Genomic DNA, 16,229 nt, shown 5'->3' on the forward strand with positions numbered 1-16,229 from the left:
CAGCTCCTTCAAAGCTGCTGGAATTAGAGCTGTACTAATCCTGACTCAACTCTCTGAAAATATACAAAATTGTGTGTGTGTGTGTGTGTGTGTGTGTGTCCCCACATGTTTTCTCTGGAAAGAGTCGAGAACTAAGAGTTTTAGAATTCTCTGTGGCTCCCCTCCCCCACCAGGAAGGCAAGCACCAATACTCCAGTCATGCCTGTTTGAGTACTAACCTTCTGAGTTCATCTCTTTATGATTTCTCAAAACTAATTAATATGGAAATACAAATAGCTGCTTAGATACCACTTTTTGGCACTTAAACATTTTTCACCCAATTTGTGAGAATAGGTCAATAACTGCTTCTTATAACCAGGCTTGGGTGATAGCCAGTTACAGCAGATCTGAAAGTCAGCCGCAACAACTACAAGATGATTTGGACAGGGAAAAAGGAGACACTGTCAAGGACCTATTATTTTCTGTGAATTACACAAAACTGTCAAGTGAGAAATTATATCAAAAAATGGTACAACACTGCAAGAGTCTGTAGCCTAGAAGCAAGTGCCTGAGACCAGCATCCTGAGTTAAATTTCCACCCAAAGGGTAGGGGGGAAATTTTTCTTCAGAAATATGAGTAATAACTGTTTTTATAGTTACCAGTTCTTGTATGCAAAGGTATGGCTTTACCAATAATTTCACTTTAGTTGTGGTCTCGAGCACCTATATTTACATGGTAACAAAGGAAAAAAAAAAAAAAACTTTGAAAAACCACATCTCTTTGAAAACTCAGAGTCTGAGAGAAATACTCTAGGCCCAGCTGTGCTTATGTACCCAGACCCAGAATTAGGGAAGGGGTATCCTGTCCATGTACTGCTGGTATAGACTACTTCTGCATCCTAGCCCTGCCTTATGCCTTACCCATGCTGCTGAGCCTTTGAGACTCAGCCACATCTTCTAGCTGGTTTCTCCTGGGAAATCTGCAACATCTCAGTTCTCATAGTAATTCAGTGATTTCATGCTCTTTATAATAGGCAACTGACAATTTTTTTAAAAAAAATTAAGTGACCCCAGGGATATATGCCTTGCTCTCCCTCCATTCCTCACCTCCTTTTGCTTTCTCCCTGCTGTGCTGGATAGCAGGGCCTCAGCAACATATGGTCCTTACCAAAGCAAAGTGAACTTGTGGCTCCAACTTTATATGAATTTATTTTTAGGTTTTTATCTTGAATAATACCTGTGGTTTCATTTACAGGTATTATTCATTCAGAATAGACCTATACAGCAGGTACCATTATTTGACCAATAATATTGAGGCTTCAAGAGTTTAAGTAATTTTCCCAGAATCACAAAGCTAGTAAGTAAGAAAGAGAGGATTCAAACCTATGCCCATCAGACTTGAAAGTCAGGACTCTTAACTCCTCTATCTTACACTAATCTATTATTTTTGTCTTTGATCTTTCTTTTAGATTTGATGATAATGGCTTTATTGAAGATATTAAAGTAAATTTCATATTGTGGGAAATCCATGGCAGGCTTGACTATAGTTTTACTAAAACTATGAGGCAGGTATGATATCTTTGAATTGAAACAGAATTTAGCATGCAGTTAGACTTGTCTTTCTATTTTAAATCCATATGTAGAAGATCCAAAGAAAATAGAACCAAAAAAGCAATCCGTAAAAAAAAAAATCTCTATATTAAATTCATGGACAACTAAAATTTATTTATGAAAAAAAGAAGACATTGTCATATAAAACACATATAAAGGAATGAGAAAAAATAAGGTTTATACTAGAATCATGCAGTTATACATGAGTATTTTCTTTGCTCTCCAAACTCTATTTAATGTTTAACGGGTCAGACTTTGGCTTTAGGATGTTTGTCACATTTGTGCTAAATCATATGGAGACATTTTAGGCTTCATGTTACTGAATTTCTTTGCATCGTTTGTCCCCTCTGACCTTGGTTTCAATGTCTTTCCATTCTCTTCTCCTCCATGACCGGCTGATCTCAACCTTCTCTGTGAACTTCCCTTATTCTGTCCTTTCAATTTGTAGGGACACGGCAGAGAGGCCTTCCAACTCCCACTCACCATACTTCATCTCCCTGAAGTGGGTCCTTCTGCCCTGGAAGGTCTCCCATCATGAGGGAACCTCTCCAGAAGTTTTTAGCATTGATTCCTAAAATTGCCCAGAGATATCAGACTCAAACTAAACTGGGAATGACCCCCTCCAAACTGGCATTCTTCTCTACCAAACACTATCTAAGAGGTACAACCTGCCTAGATGGCAGCCAAGAGAACTGAGTTCCCCTTGCCACTTTCCAGAATACTGCAGGAACTCATTGTCTTGCAAGTACGTACCCAAATAAATCCATTTAACTATATATTTCTCCTATATTGTTCAACATCCAACATGTCATTCCTTCTTGCTCTACTTCCTTCCCATAGTCTCATCCTTAAACTACTGTAACCTTCTATAACCTTGGCTCAGATTCCCATTACTCTCTTCTTTCTCAAAACTTTTCATTATATCTTAGGGTTAAATGCCCTTAGATCCTTCTTCAGTAGTACTTCCTGAGAGAATATCCCTTTGCTTTTGTTGTTGTTATTGTTTGTTCATTTGTTTGCTACCTGGGATTGAATTCAGGGGCACTCAACCACTGAGTCACATCCACAGGCCTATTTTGTATTTTATTTAGAGACTGGGTCTTACTGAGTTGCTTAGCACCTCACCATTGCTGAGGCTGGCTTTGAACTCACAATCCTCCAGCTTCAACCTCCTGAGCCGCTGGGATTACAGGCATGCACCACTGCACCTGCTTACCACATGTATTTAAATGTGAGGTGTGGGGTTGATGCTCTCCCTAATTCATGGCTGATCATTATTATCACTCTTTAAGTAAAACTCTGTTTGAGGCTCCTGCCATCCAGTTGACATCTATCCTATCCCTGCTTGCTATTGTCATATACTCAGAACTTTATTTTTTTCCTCATAACCTGAAAACAATTATAGTTGACTTCTGAATTCTGTCATTCATCACATAAGGGTATTGCTGGGAAGTATTATAAACAAGGACTATGTTTCCCAGATCCATTTGCATTTAAGTGATAACATAAGAGCGGTTCTCATGACTAAAATATGTGCAGAAATAACATGTGTTGTTTCCATATGAAATAATTAAGAAGGAATTCCATGAACCTCTGTGTTTCCTATCTTATCTCATATCAGGATATTACAACAATTAAGGATGAGGTAGATAAGAGCCATATAAAAATAATCCAGTGAAGAGATTTCAAGGAGCCACTCGATTTTTTTTTTAAAAAACCTAGGTTCCCAATTCACAGCTTTGAGGAATGTCACCCATAAGAACCATCTAATCAGGGACATCTGCATTGGACTATGTATAATTAAAAAATCAAACTTTTGTTGTGTCAAACCCAAGGGTTGGGGTTTATTATTGGCAGCACCACAGGCTACCTTGACTAAAATAGCTCCTCCTATTAAAATAGCACCTAAATTCAAACACTTCAGCCTCTGACTTCAACCCCCAGTCCTCTAACTCTTTCATTGTTATTCCCACTACTCCTAAGTCTTTTGCTTTTTCTCTCATACCTAGACGTCAACTATATTGTACCTTTTGCCTTCCTCTCCCATTTTTCTTCCCTTCTTTTCCTAGACAGTTTGAGCTCCAAGTTTAATTCTTCTGCCACTGTCTTGCCAATATCTATATCTCACTCTCCCAAGTGTTATTCCTGCACATTGTCATAACAATTTAAAATAGTCATCTTTCCGCCTTATCCATTCCTATCTCTGAGCTACTGATCACTTTCAGGTCTCAAAGATCCATTTGTACACTCAACATTATAGTGGCACTATTTACAAGAGCCCAAAAGTAAAACCAACCCAGTGTCCATAAACAGAAGAATGCATAAGCAAAATGCAAACTACACATGCAATGGAGTACTATTCAGTCTTAAAAGGAAGGAAATTCTCACACATGCTAAAGGTTGAATGAAATCTTGAAAATACAATGCTAAGTGAAACAAGCAGTCACAAAAAGACAAATACCACACACATATTTCATGATTTCACTTATATTAGGTATTTAGAGTAGTCGAAAGTCATAGAAACAAAGTAAAATGGTGGTTGCCAGGAGCTACAGGAAGGTGGGAATGAGGACTTATTGTTTAATTACTATAGAGTTTTATTATTGCCACTGAACTATACACTTAAAAATGATTAAAACAGTAAATTCTGTTGTGTGTATTTTATCACAGTATGAAATAATTGGAAAACATCCATTTATCATCAAATAATACTTTATGTTAGCAATACTTTATGTTGAGAGAAAATGTAGTAACATATTTAAGATGCTAAAGGAAAGTAAATGTGAGTGCTGACGATATAGCCCATCACGTAGAGTGCCTGCCTCACATGCACAAGGCCCAGGTTCGAGTCCCCAGCACTGTGGGATTGCAGAAATAACAAACAAACAAACGAAAGTAAATGTGAGCCAAGGGTTTTACATCAAGCAAAAGTGATATACACTAAAAAGGGCACAGACAAAATATAATTAGCATTTAAGAAACTCAGGAAGTATTGTTCCCATTAAGCCCTTCCTGAGGAATTTACTAAATAATAAGCTTCAGACAACCAAAATTACTGTTGATATCAAAGATATCTCTAAGAACTAGAGAGAAGCATTAAATACAGAACTACAAAAATCTGAATTTGAGTTAAGTAAAACATAAACCCATAAGGTACCAGATATTGTTCTGGATATAAAGATAAATTGTCAATATAGAGAGATATAAGTATTGTTCTACTCTGTCCATTAAAATTCTTAGAAACAATAAGTATCTTTAATATCTGGATTATTTTCTTGAAATCCTAGAATTACCATATGATCCAGCAATTTTAGGTATATAACCAGATGAAAGTAGAGACTCAAATACTTACACATCAATGTATGAACAGCACTATTCACAATAGCCAAAGAGTAGAAATAAACGACTGCCATCAAGAGATAAATGGATAAAGAAAATATGATGCACGCACACACACACACACACACACACACACACACACACACACAAAGTGGAATATGGTCTCACCTTAAAAAAAGAAAATTTTCACATATGCTACAACATGGATGAACCTTGAGAACATTATGCTAAGTGAAACAAGCCAGTCACAAAACAGAATGTATGATTCTACTTGTGCAAGGTATTTTGAGTAGTCAAAATCATAGAAACAGAAAAGAGAATGGTGGTTGACGGCCACTGTGGGCAGCAGATAATGAAGACTTGTTTAAATTGTATCATTTCAGTTTTGCAAGATAAAAGAATTCTGGACCTAGATAGTTATAATAATAATATGAATGTACTTAATGCCACTGAATTGAACACTTAAAATGGTTAAAATGATAAATTATATATATATTTTACCACAAAAAAATGAAAAAATTAGTTATTTTGATTAAAAATGTGAAAAAAGACATCATAGACAAAAGTTGAGAGAATTTGTGATGGACAGACTTGCACCTGGGTTTTCACCAGATTTGCACCAGACTTCTACCAGGGTGTCAATCAAAATAAAAATAAGGCTCAGCTCACCAGGAATATATAACAATTATAATTGAGATGTATAATTTTATTTGCATTTATAATTATATAACTTTAAAACATATAAATAGAAAATTGAGAGAACTAAAAATTAGCCAATCCACAAACATCATAGGAAATTTTAACCCAACTCTGTCAGTATCTATTGCAGCACAGCAGACAAAAATTAAAATAGAGGAGATGTGAACATGATTAAAACACTCAGTCTAATAGACTATATAAAACACTATACCAACTATTTCAAAATATATTCTTTTCCAGCACCCACAAATCATTTTTAAAAATTAACCATATGTCCTCTTTAAAGTAAATCTCAAGAAACGTAATGAGATTAAAATTACAGAGCATATATTTGACTAGAAATCAATAACAAAAAAGAATTAGGGGCTGGGGTTATGAATCAGTGGTAGAGCACTTGCCTAACACGTGTGAGGTTCTGGGTTTGATCCTCAGCACCACATATAAATAAATAAAGGTTCATCAACCACTAATAAAAATATTTTTTAAAAAAAGAATTAGAAATCCCCAAACATATGAAATAAACCATACATCAAAAAAATACATGGAAATTTGAAAATATCTGGGAGTGAATGATAATGAAAATAGCAAATACTCACTGGATTTATCTACAGTTATGCTCAAGGGAAAATGTATAGGCTTATGTGTGTATGTTAGAAAAGAAAAATGGAAAAATTAAGCATTCACATCAAGTTAGAAAAACAGTAGAAAGTTAAGCTCAAAGAAAATAAAAGGAAACATTAATAAAGTTAAGAATACAAATTAACCTGGGCTTGGTGGTATACTCCTATGATTCCAGCAGCTGGGGAGGCTGAGATAGGAGGATCGAGAGTTCAAAGACAGCCTGAGCAACTTAGCAAGGCACTAAGCAACTCAGTGAGACCCTGTCTCTAAATAAAAATACGAAGGAGGGCTGGAGATGTAGCTCAGTGATTAAGCACTCCTGGGTTCAATCCCAAAAGAAAAAAAAGAAAAAAAAGAAAAAAGAAAAACCCATAAAATAGATACAAATATGAGATAAAGTAGCCACAAAGCCAAAAATTGATTCTTTCAACAGACTAATAAAACTAACTCATCAAGAAAAATGGAGAAAAGGTCATAAGTAAACAATATCAGGAGTAAAAATGGAGACATCACTGCAATTCTATAAACATTAAAAATGTAGTAGAGGTTATTATAAACATGTCAACAGATCTTGCACGAACAAGTAGATAAAATAGACAAATGCCTTTAAAATACAACCTACTAAAATATCTTCTGTTATGAGGAAAAAATTGGAAAACTCCAAGTCTACGAGGCTTTTCTGATGAAATCTATCAAACATTTAAGGAAAAATTTTTTTCAGCTTTATAAAAGCTTTTCCAGAGAATGTCGGAACTGGAGATGATTTTCCAATTCATTTTGTGAAACCATAAGGAATTGCTAAGAATATTAAGAGAGAATTATGTGTCATTCTCACTCATAAACACACATACAAAAAGCCTAAGCAAAACATTAGTAAATCAAACACAAAAATATATCGAAGAATAATTCATCCAGACCAAATGTTATTTATTTCACATATGAATGAATGGATGGTCTATCATTTGAAAATGGATTTGGTGGGGGAGTACTCGGGATTGAACTCATGGGTACTTGACCACTGAGTCACATCTGCAGCCCTATTTTGTATTTTATTTAGAGACAGGGTCTCACTGAGTTGCTTAGTGCCTCACTTTTACTGAGACTGGCTTTGAACTCGAGATTCTCCTGCCTCAGTCTCCCAAGGCACCAGGATTACAGGCATGTGCTGAAAATGGATTTGGTATATCAGATTCAATATATTAACAGTATAAAGAAGAAAGGGCATAAGATCATTGTAATATTTGATGAAAATTATTTGATTAAAATTTATCATCCACACATAACATTATTTTTGCAACAAATCTTACAAAATAAATAATAACTTTCGTAACCTAATAAAATTTAGGTTAAAAATTATAGAAAACATTACACTAATGGTGAAAATGAAAAGTCTTCCTCTGCAATCAGGAATGAAAGGTGGGTATTTGCCACATTTTTATATAGGATTATTCCTGGAAATATTAGTAATATGATAAAGAACAAGCAGCAAAAATAAATAAAAGGTATTAAGAATTGAAAAGGGGGAAAATGTCATATTCACAGGTGATGCAAAGGTTCACATAAAACAATCAGAATAAGTGAGTTTCAGAAGTTCTTTCAACTCAAGGTCAACATACTAAAGTTGGTTGTTCCTTTGTACATCAGCAAACATGTACATAATGAATGTTTTAAACAAAATATTCAGTGACATCAAAATATATTAGATACTTAGGAATAAATTAACAGTGAAAGCTTGTAAATATCCATATATATGCCATCTTTTGACAGAGTGGTTGTTTAAATGAAGCACAGACATGGAAGACAATGATAGAGCTTAACCAGGACACCCCATTAGAAAAGGTGTGGGGACCAGAGGTAAGAAAAACATCTATCTGGAATCACAAATTTGCCCTTAACAGAAACTTGTGGAAATACTTTGGATTTTAATTTGCTTTGAATCTATTTTTCTATTTACTTATTTCAAAAGTACTTTACCTGCATTTGTTTTATCTTCTGTTAATTCTGTATTGCTAATTTAATTTTTACTGCTGAAAAATCTGTTCAAATTATTAAATGCCTGATAAGCATGGAAAAGCATTGAAAGTGAGTCTTTAAAAGGTGGCCTACCTTCCTTACCTGTCCCCCACAACCACCTGTCATGGTGGGGATCAGTATTTCTTTATTTAAAAATCAAGTAGTCAACAAGGACTTACTTGGATACCCTATTAAAATCACTCCCATGACAGCCTATGTTTCCCTTCCCTATTTTTTTTTTTTAATATCATGATCATTTATTACTCTCTGACACATTTGTCAGGTTGAGGCTCAGACCCAAGAAGGAAGGCTTGGAACTCCCACAGTTGTAAGACGATGCAAGGTACAGTTGGGATAGTAGACATGCTTTATTTAGAGACAGCAGCAGCCCCTACCAGCCCGCATTCCCCCTGAGCCATTTCCATAGGCTTCTTTTATATGCAGACCAGACAAAGAAAGGCACATTGCCAACAGGTAACATAAGTACTCACAAGCAAATGTTTATGTCTTTGACTATATACTAAAAACATAGCCCTCCAGAAGCCTTAGTGAGGGAGCCTAACTATAGCCATCCTGGGCCTGCCCTACAATCCACTCCTTTAGGATTCCTTGCCATACAATCTACGTGTTTAATGTCTTCTGCAATGATCCCTTTGAAAGGAGGGCAGAACCCTGCATCCATAGGCCACAACAACAATATAAGCTGCAATAACATAAACCAGAAGATAAGCCTCACCACTTAGGAGTACTAACAACCATTGCCAGTTTCATCCCATATTTAAGTGACAATGGAAGTCTTTCCCAGTCATATCCAATCATCAAGGGATTTAATCTGTACTCACCCAGATAGTCTGGCAAGTAGAACTCATAAGCACTTTAATGCACACCCAGCAGGCAGAGGTTTGCTGTTCTGGCGTAGGTGCATACCCCATTCCCAATAGTGTTGACAAGGATGTACCTATGGACAAAAGGACAAAGCAGTTACAGGCACTAGCACAGATAAATTATGTCCTTCTGGGAGAAATTTATTCCAGTTTTGAGTTCCAGGAAAGCACAAAGTCTGCCTGTGGTGACTTCCCTGAGCACCCAAACCCAGGCTTAAGTATAACATCATTTGTTGCCACACTCATACAGCTTGGTCCTGAACTTCAGCAGGCTTCATGGGCACCAGCACTGGGGAACTCAGTTATTTCCAAAGGGAAATAACAAAAATGCCCTTTAAAATCTGTGTCTCATCTGTGAGACCTGGCTAGGTCACATGTATGGGGCGGGGGACATTCATTGATCACCCATGGTGTCACAAGGAGATCACACTCCAACCCTTTTTCCTATGGGTCTAACAGGGTTACCCAACAAAGATGGGGGAACTTTATTGTCCAGAGCCATGTCCAATCCACAATTTGCCCCCTATTCAATCCAGTGGGAGCAGGTAAAAGAACATCCCTTGCCTCCCAAACCCAGGCTTAAGTATAACATCCTTTGTTGTCACCTGGACCTGTATTAGGGTCACTGTGTGTTAAGCCTCCCCACAGGAGTTGGTCCCCCTTGTCAGGGATGCTTATTCAGAGCTCACACAACTGTCCACAGAGACTATGCCCACCCCCTTCATAACAGGTGGGTTGACTGTACTCCTAAGTTCTTGCTTAAGCAGGCCATTATATCTTTCTATCATGCTGCAGCCTGTGAATGATATGGGATGTGAATCTATAACTGAGTTGCCCATCACTTTACATCCTGACCCATGAAATGGACACCTTGTTCACTATTGTGATAGGCCAGTCTCACAAGGTCATCAACATTATCAGGACATGAATCTTAGTAAGCTGATTCATTTGGCCACTAGATCAGGCAAGCAACAAGCCTGTGGCTGTATCAACTGCTGTCAAGGCAAATGTGCCCTCCTCTGACTTCAGTAAAGGGCTCATATGGTCAGCCTGCCATCATGTCAAGGGGATGCATCCATGTGTTACCTGGCCATTTGTGGCTCTAAAGCATCAAGGGTGTGGATATTCCTAAGCACATACACATACCTGACAGGCTTCTATCAGAGCATTCCTCATTAAAGGCAGACCCCATCGTTTGACTACATTCACATGTTTATCACACCTGCATGCTGTAAGTGGTTGTGCAACCAAGTCACTAGGTCACTGGGAGGTACCCATTCTAACCACCTTAAAGTTAGCTTAAAGTTCTGCTTCATCATTCCCTCGTATAGTCAGGGGGCCAATAACTTGCTCTATAGCCACCTGTTCCTGGCAGCCTAGCTCCCAGAGCTCTCACCTTAGAACTTGCCCCTATTACACAGCATAGCTGTCAGTACATATTACTATGGGGGATACTTTGTTACCATCATCCAGACAGTTTGTAGCTAAGCTCACTGGCTATTTTGTCCTGTACTGGTATTAAACCAGACAGTATCTGTCTTTGGTTCCACAGTCATCATTGTCCAAACAGGCAGTTGTCCATGGCTGGAACCATCAGTGGACCAACCATTGAACAGTACAGATGCCTTACCTCCAAGGTATGGGCTTGTTTCTGGTTCACCTACCTAAGTAACAGGTCCTAGCACCATCTGAAGTGTCTTGTCCCTGCTGGCTCCTAGCACATCTGGGCTCTCTTGGCCCCTCTAAATGCTTCCGTGGCATTTACTGTTTTGTACCCTCTGCTTCAATGCTGCAAGGAGAGTTTCTAACCTCCCATTTTTAGGGCACTACACATAATGTTATCCACCACTAAATCTCAGTCATAACAACAAAGCAGCCAAGGGTTCTACTGACCTCCATCCATTTATTTTCCCAAGTTCACTAACTCTGCTTGACAGGCAGAAGTATGGTTAACTTGGTTACCTGGGCCAGCCCTGCCAGTGGCTGCCCATGGGAGCCTTCAATTGCTATTGTTTCATTTTATGCATTACCACTAGCCCAGCTTGCAGGTGTTAGTCCCCCTCCTCCTCCTCTTCTTACTCCATCAGTATGGTGGAAGTTGAGGAGTATTTTTGAAGCACAGATATTCCTCCAGGGTCCATACTCCAGTTTTGAACTCTTCTTTATCTTGTAACTCCCTAATTTTGGCAGTCTCTCATAAATCTGCATCAGTTTTTGCTCTCAGAGTTGTAAGAAACATCCTGGCCCCAGCAGCTGCCATTGCTCCCTCCCGTCTGCACCATCACTGCCACCTTTCTCCTTGGCCAGGGGCCAGCATCTGGGCTCCACCTGTGCATTCACATTCCACCCTGCTGGGTCCATGTTCTTCACAGAGCAATCAGAAAAATTTAACCCACTTCTGAATGGCACTGTCCTATAGGCAGGAAATAACTGCCTGTAAAACCTTCTCTATGCTCACATGGAATCCACACACCATATCCCAACTCTCCACAGGACTCTGTACTTGTAGAACTGTGGCAACCAATGCTACATGCTGCTCAGTGACCACGGGTCCTCTATCCAGGAGGGTTGATGCATCTCTCACCAACTGAAGATCCTGCTTACTATGCCAGTTGTCTGGTTGAGGCTTAGACCCAGGAAGAAAGGTTCGGGGTTCCAGCAGTTGAAAGAAGATGCTAGGCACAGTTGGGATAATAGACATGCTTTATTCAGAGGTGGCAGCAGCCCCTAACTAGCACCCCATCCCCAGCCATTTCCATAAGCCTTTTTTATATGCAGACCAGACAAAGAGGGCACACTGCCAGCAGTTTATGTAAGTGAGCACATGCTTACAATCAAATGTGTATGACCTTGAGCACCCAGGCTGAATCAGGGTGTTCATGACCTTGGCTACACATTAAAAACATAGCCTGCAGGAAGCTCAGCCAGGGAGCCTAACTATAGCCATCTTGGGCCTGTCCTACCACACTATACAGCCTACTTTTTATATCTTATTATCTGGCTCTCCAGCAAGAAAGTTAACCCCAAGAAGGAAAGGGATTTTATTAATTTTGTTCACTGCTGTATCCCAACATCTATCCCATTATAGGTGCTCAATATGTATTTGTAAACCTAATTAATTAACTATAGATCATCTACTCATTAAAAAAATTACATTCTACTCAAAAATCATAAGCACCTACATTAGTAATGGAACCAATTCAAATGAAACATATCCTCCTGACTTCTGATTGAAGGGCTTCTAGGAGTATGAAATTGATGGGTGTAAATGATACTTTCTCTATCCTCAGATTCTCACAATGGGCACCTAAATGTTCTAAGATTTTGTGAAAATAGCATACTCCAAGGAAGCAATGAGCCAGCTGGATAATTCACACTCACAGAGTTTGCCTCAATCAGTATGAAATGGTGCTGTGGCTGTCAAACTTCAATATATATCAGAATCATCTGGAGGGCTTGTTAAAGTAGATTGCTTGGTCCAACCCCCAGATTTTCTGATTCAGCAGCAGGAGATGGATCCCAAATTATTTGCATTTCTAACAAGTTCCCAGGTGATAGTACTGATCTGGGAACCAATTAGGGAAAACATTCAAATAATAGTTTATTATCTAGACAGATTTGGAGGGCCCACAGTTCTGCTGTGTGAAAAATAAAGTTCACCACAAAAAGGGTGGATTCAGTTGGCATCTGTGTGTTATAGAAAGTAGGTACCTGCAAAGACTAGGCATGTTCTGGTAAATAAGGCTACTCTGAGAGGTATCTCAGAGAGGAATCGCTGTATATTAAGTCAACATGGGTATCAGGGGTGCTTTTTTCCTAAAATGTATGCCTAAAGTGAAATAGAGAACCTTCCAATACTTGGAGCTTCACTGACTGCTACACAGTCCTGCTTCTACAGGAATAGATGGCACTTGCATAAAAACTCTGAGAAGGGCTGGGGATATAGTTCAGTTGGTAGATTGCTTGCTTTGCAAGCTCAAGGCCCTGAGTCCAATCCCCAGTACTGCAAAAAAAGAAAAAGATCTGAAGAAACCCTAGGGATTGTGAATCCTCAGAGGGGAAAAAACTGAAACTCATAGCAAAAATGGCATTTTCACAGATTCTTCCAAGATAATGTTGGCGATTAAGAAGTAAAGGGAGAAAATGTGTACGGAGTTGCTGGCTACAAATAAAATACAAGATGAGACTTGAGTTTTGACTATGACTGAAAATATCAGACTGAGAAGTTGTTGACTAGAAATGGAGCGCAAGAAGGGGGAAATGACTTAACTTGGAGCAAGGGGAGTCCAATAATATAAAGGGAAATATCAGGTGTGACACAAAAAAAGAGTAGTAGGTATCAGCATCCACATTATTAAATAACACAGTAGGGAATTAGAAACGGTATAAAGATTCTGAAATGTCTATACGCAAAAAATACATATAATGATTCAAGGTAACGTAAGTCTTTGTCGCAATGATGTATGTCCAGTTCATAAACATAATTTAGCAAGGGTCACATATTCTTTCAGTAATGTTCACAGGCTCATGTTTTGACCAACTTGGTAGGACAAGAAGTTTAATAGTCTAATGTTGAACCAGAAGAACCCTCCACCAAAACAATATAGTCTGTGTTGTATTTTCCAGTTAATATGCATCAGAAGAATAATGAGACCTTCACTTGTTTTGCATTAATCTATACCAAACAGTATTTTATAAATGTGCTAGAGATTGCAGTGGTAGAAATGGAGACAAAGGCTAGAAGTGGTAGAAGATGTATATTTTTTTCAAATAGTTATGTTTGTTTTTTATCAAGAAATAGTAATACTTCATTAAATTGAACAAAATTAAGAATTTTAGCAATGACACTTAGGATTAAAATAATTGTAAAGTGACCCACCTACATAAAAGAAAATGACCTGCTGAGAAGGGAAGTAGAAGAATTATCGGTGTGATTGCAATGCCCACCTTTAAAAAAGAATTCACAAACCAAAGGGTAAATAAATACTTAAGTATATGAAAAAAGGAGGTTATATAAAGGATTGCAGTATATACCAGAGATTATACAGGAATCATATCCTATGTTCCCAATTACCTTCAAAACGTAGTAGAGTTAAAAATAGACTATTACATCCACAATACCATTGTATGCACAAATGTCAAAATGTAGGGAAAATAAGAAAGAACAAGAAATAAATACCATCAGGTAAATCCACTGAGTGGTACTTATTCAAAGTCTATAATAAGAATACATGACAGAGCAACATGACCCAGGACAGATGAAAGTGCATACTTTTAGACCCCAAAAGATTTACCAGGCACGTGGTTGCTCTCTGAATGGGAATCACATCAGTTCTCGTAGAAACACAGCAGTCTTTCTTGACGTGCAATCTCAAGTACATAAGGCCGGAACCATTTTGCATATAAGCGAGTCTGGACAATTGCCCTACTATGACAACCATCTTTATGTCAAACCTATAGACTGACATTATCTACCTCTTACAATAACTAATCATGATCTGTATTCATTGAGGCTCCTGCTTCTAGGGTCCAACACCCAAATCTGGTCTTTTATTAAACTAAAGATTCACTAGCCCGTGTGCAGCATTATCGCGCTCCCTCTGGCCGCAGAGAGAGACACGACAAATGTCTGAAGCTTTGGAAGTTTATTATGCACAGTCCCTCTCCTACACTTCTCTTACTCCCAGCTTCCGCGCACTCCCAGCTTCTCTTCTCTCAGCTTCTTCTTACTCCCAGCTTCCGCGCACTCCCAGCTTCCAGCTCAGCTTCAGCCTTTGTCCCCCTACTCTCCCACCCACCAGGCTTATATACACTTCAACCAATCAGGGGAGAGTACACGAGGTAAACACGGACAGCTGCAAGCATAGGATAGGTACACGAGGGGGGCATGCTCTAATCACATCGTTAACTAGCCAATCATTGGAATTCGCTGGTTGCTTACTGTACAGCTGGCCGCCCTCGGCTCAGCGTCAGGCGCCATCTTGACCATGCCCAAGGCTGGGGGTCCCGGAAACCCCGACATATCCCCCTTCTTTACTATTAAACTAAGGCTCGGGACCGTGTCTGTCTTAGGCTGAGTGGTCAGCATATGTCCTTACCCGTCATCAGAGCCTGCAGAGCATGCTGCAGCTCCTGTCTTAGGTTGGTACACAGCCACCTCCTTCATTACCCGTCTTTGACTACCGGTCCAGCATCAAGAGCCATACTAATGGGGGGCTGTTGGCCTTTAGGGCGGTCATGGCCTGATGAAAGATAATTTGATCTCTCTATTGGCTAGCTCGTAGATGCATGCCAAAACGAATGAAGAGAAGGAGGCCAAGGCAGAGGAGTACCACCATAGCTCCTAAGCCTGCCCGCTGTTTGACAAATCTATAAACAGAAGAAAAACCATATAGCCATATTAAATACAGAAACAATATACATCCCAGTAGTGTTACAATACGGGCAACACAAACAGCTCTCAGGGAATAAACGCATCCCAGTCCCAAAAGTTCTTGCAAGGTATCCACTTGTTCTTATAATGAGTCCACTCTCTGATAGAGTCTCTATGGTCTGCAAGGCTGCAGCTGCATTCTCGACCAAATGATCATTGTTATGGTTGTGTCAATGCTGCTACTGCAAGGACTGTGATGACAATGATCACGGCTGTTGCAATGTCAAAGCCTCTCCTGCTTCTCGACAACAGCACTGGCAATTCTACATCTGCAACAGAAACTAGGACTGGTAGGAAGATAGAAATGTGCAAATTGCACGGGTGGCAAAAGAACCATTCCAGCATTGTGAGAGATAGCACACGGCTAGTGAACAGTTAAGAGGTGTTATTAGAAATGTTAGTTGGTAGAAACATAAAAGGGAGGAAATACACAAGCTGACGTAGGAGGAAAAGCAATATTACAGCTAGGGTCAGCAGAATGAGTTGCTCTACTCTGGGTCTGATTTGTAGTATGATTCCAACGGCAAAGTGCAGAAATTCCTTCTGTTAAAGCAAAGAAAGGCTAGAGATATCCTTGTCACCAAAAACAGCACGACCTGAAAAATCATCAGTAGAATTGACAGGCTTTTAGAGGAATTGGTGAAAACAAG

The 16,229-nt window shown here is 38.9% G+C and overlaps 1 protein-coding gene across 1 annotated transcript in view; it reads left to right on the forward strand.

The window, feature by feature from the left end:
- The window catches only part of Catspere (catsper channel auxiliary subunit epsilon), a 204,918-nt gene that overhangs the window by 162,400 nt on the left and 26,289 nt on the right, over positions 1 to 16,229 (forward strand). Inside the window, exons 18-19 of the mRNA XM_047519946.1 lie at positions 1,449 to 1,548; positions 8,017 to 8,103. Of these exons, the coding sequence (XP_047375902.1) occupies positions 1,449 to 1,548; positions 8,017 to 8,103 (187 nt within the window). The remainder of the gene's footprint in view (positions 1 to 1,448; positions 1,549 to 8,016; positions 8,104 to 16,229) is intronic.

This window comes from Sciurus carolinensis, chromosome 12 (genome assembly GCF_902686445.1).
Source record: "Sciurus carolinensis chromosome 12, mSciCar1.2, whole genome shotgun sequence".
NCBI lineage: Eukaryota > Metazoa > Chordata > Mammalia > Rodentia > Sciuridae > Sciurus > Sciurus carolinensis.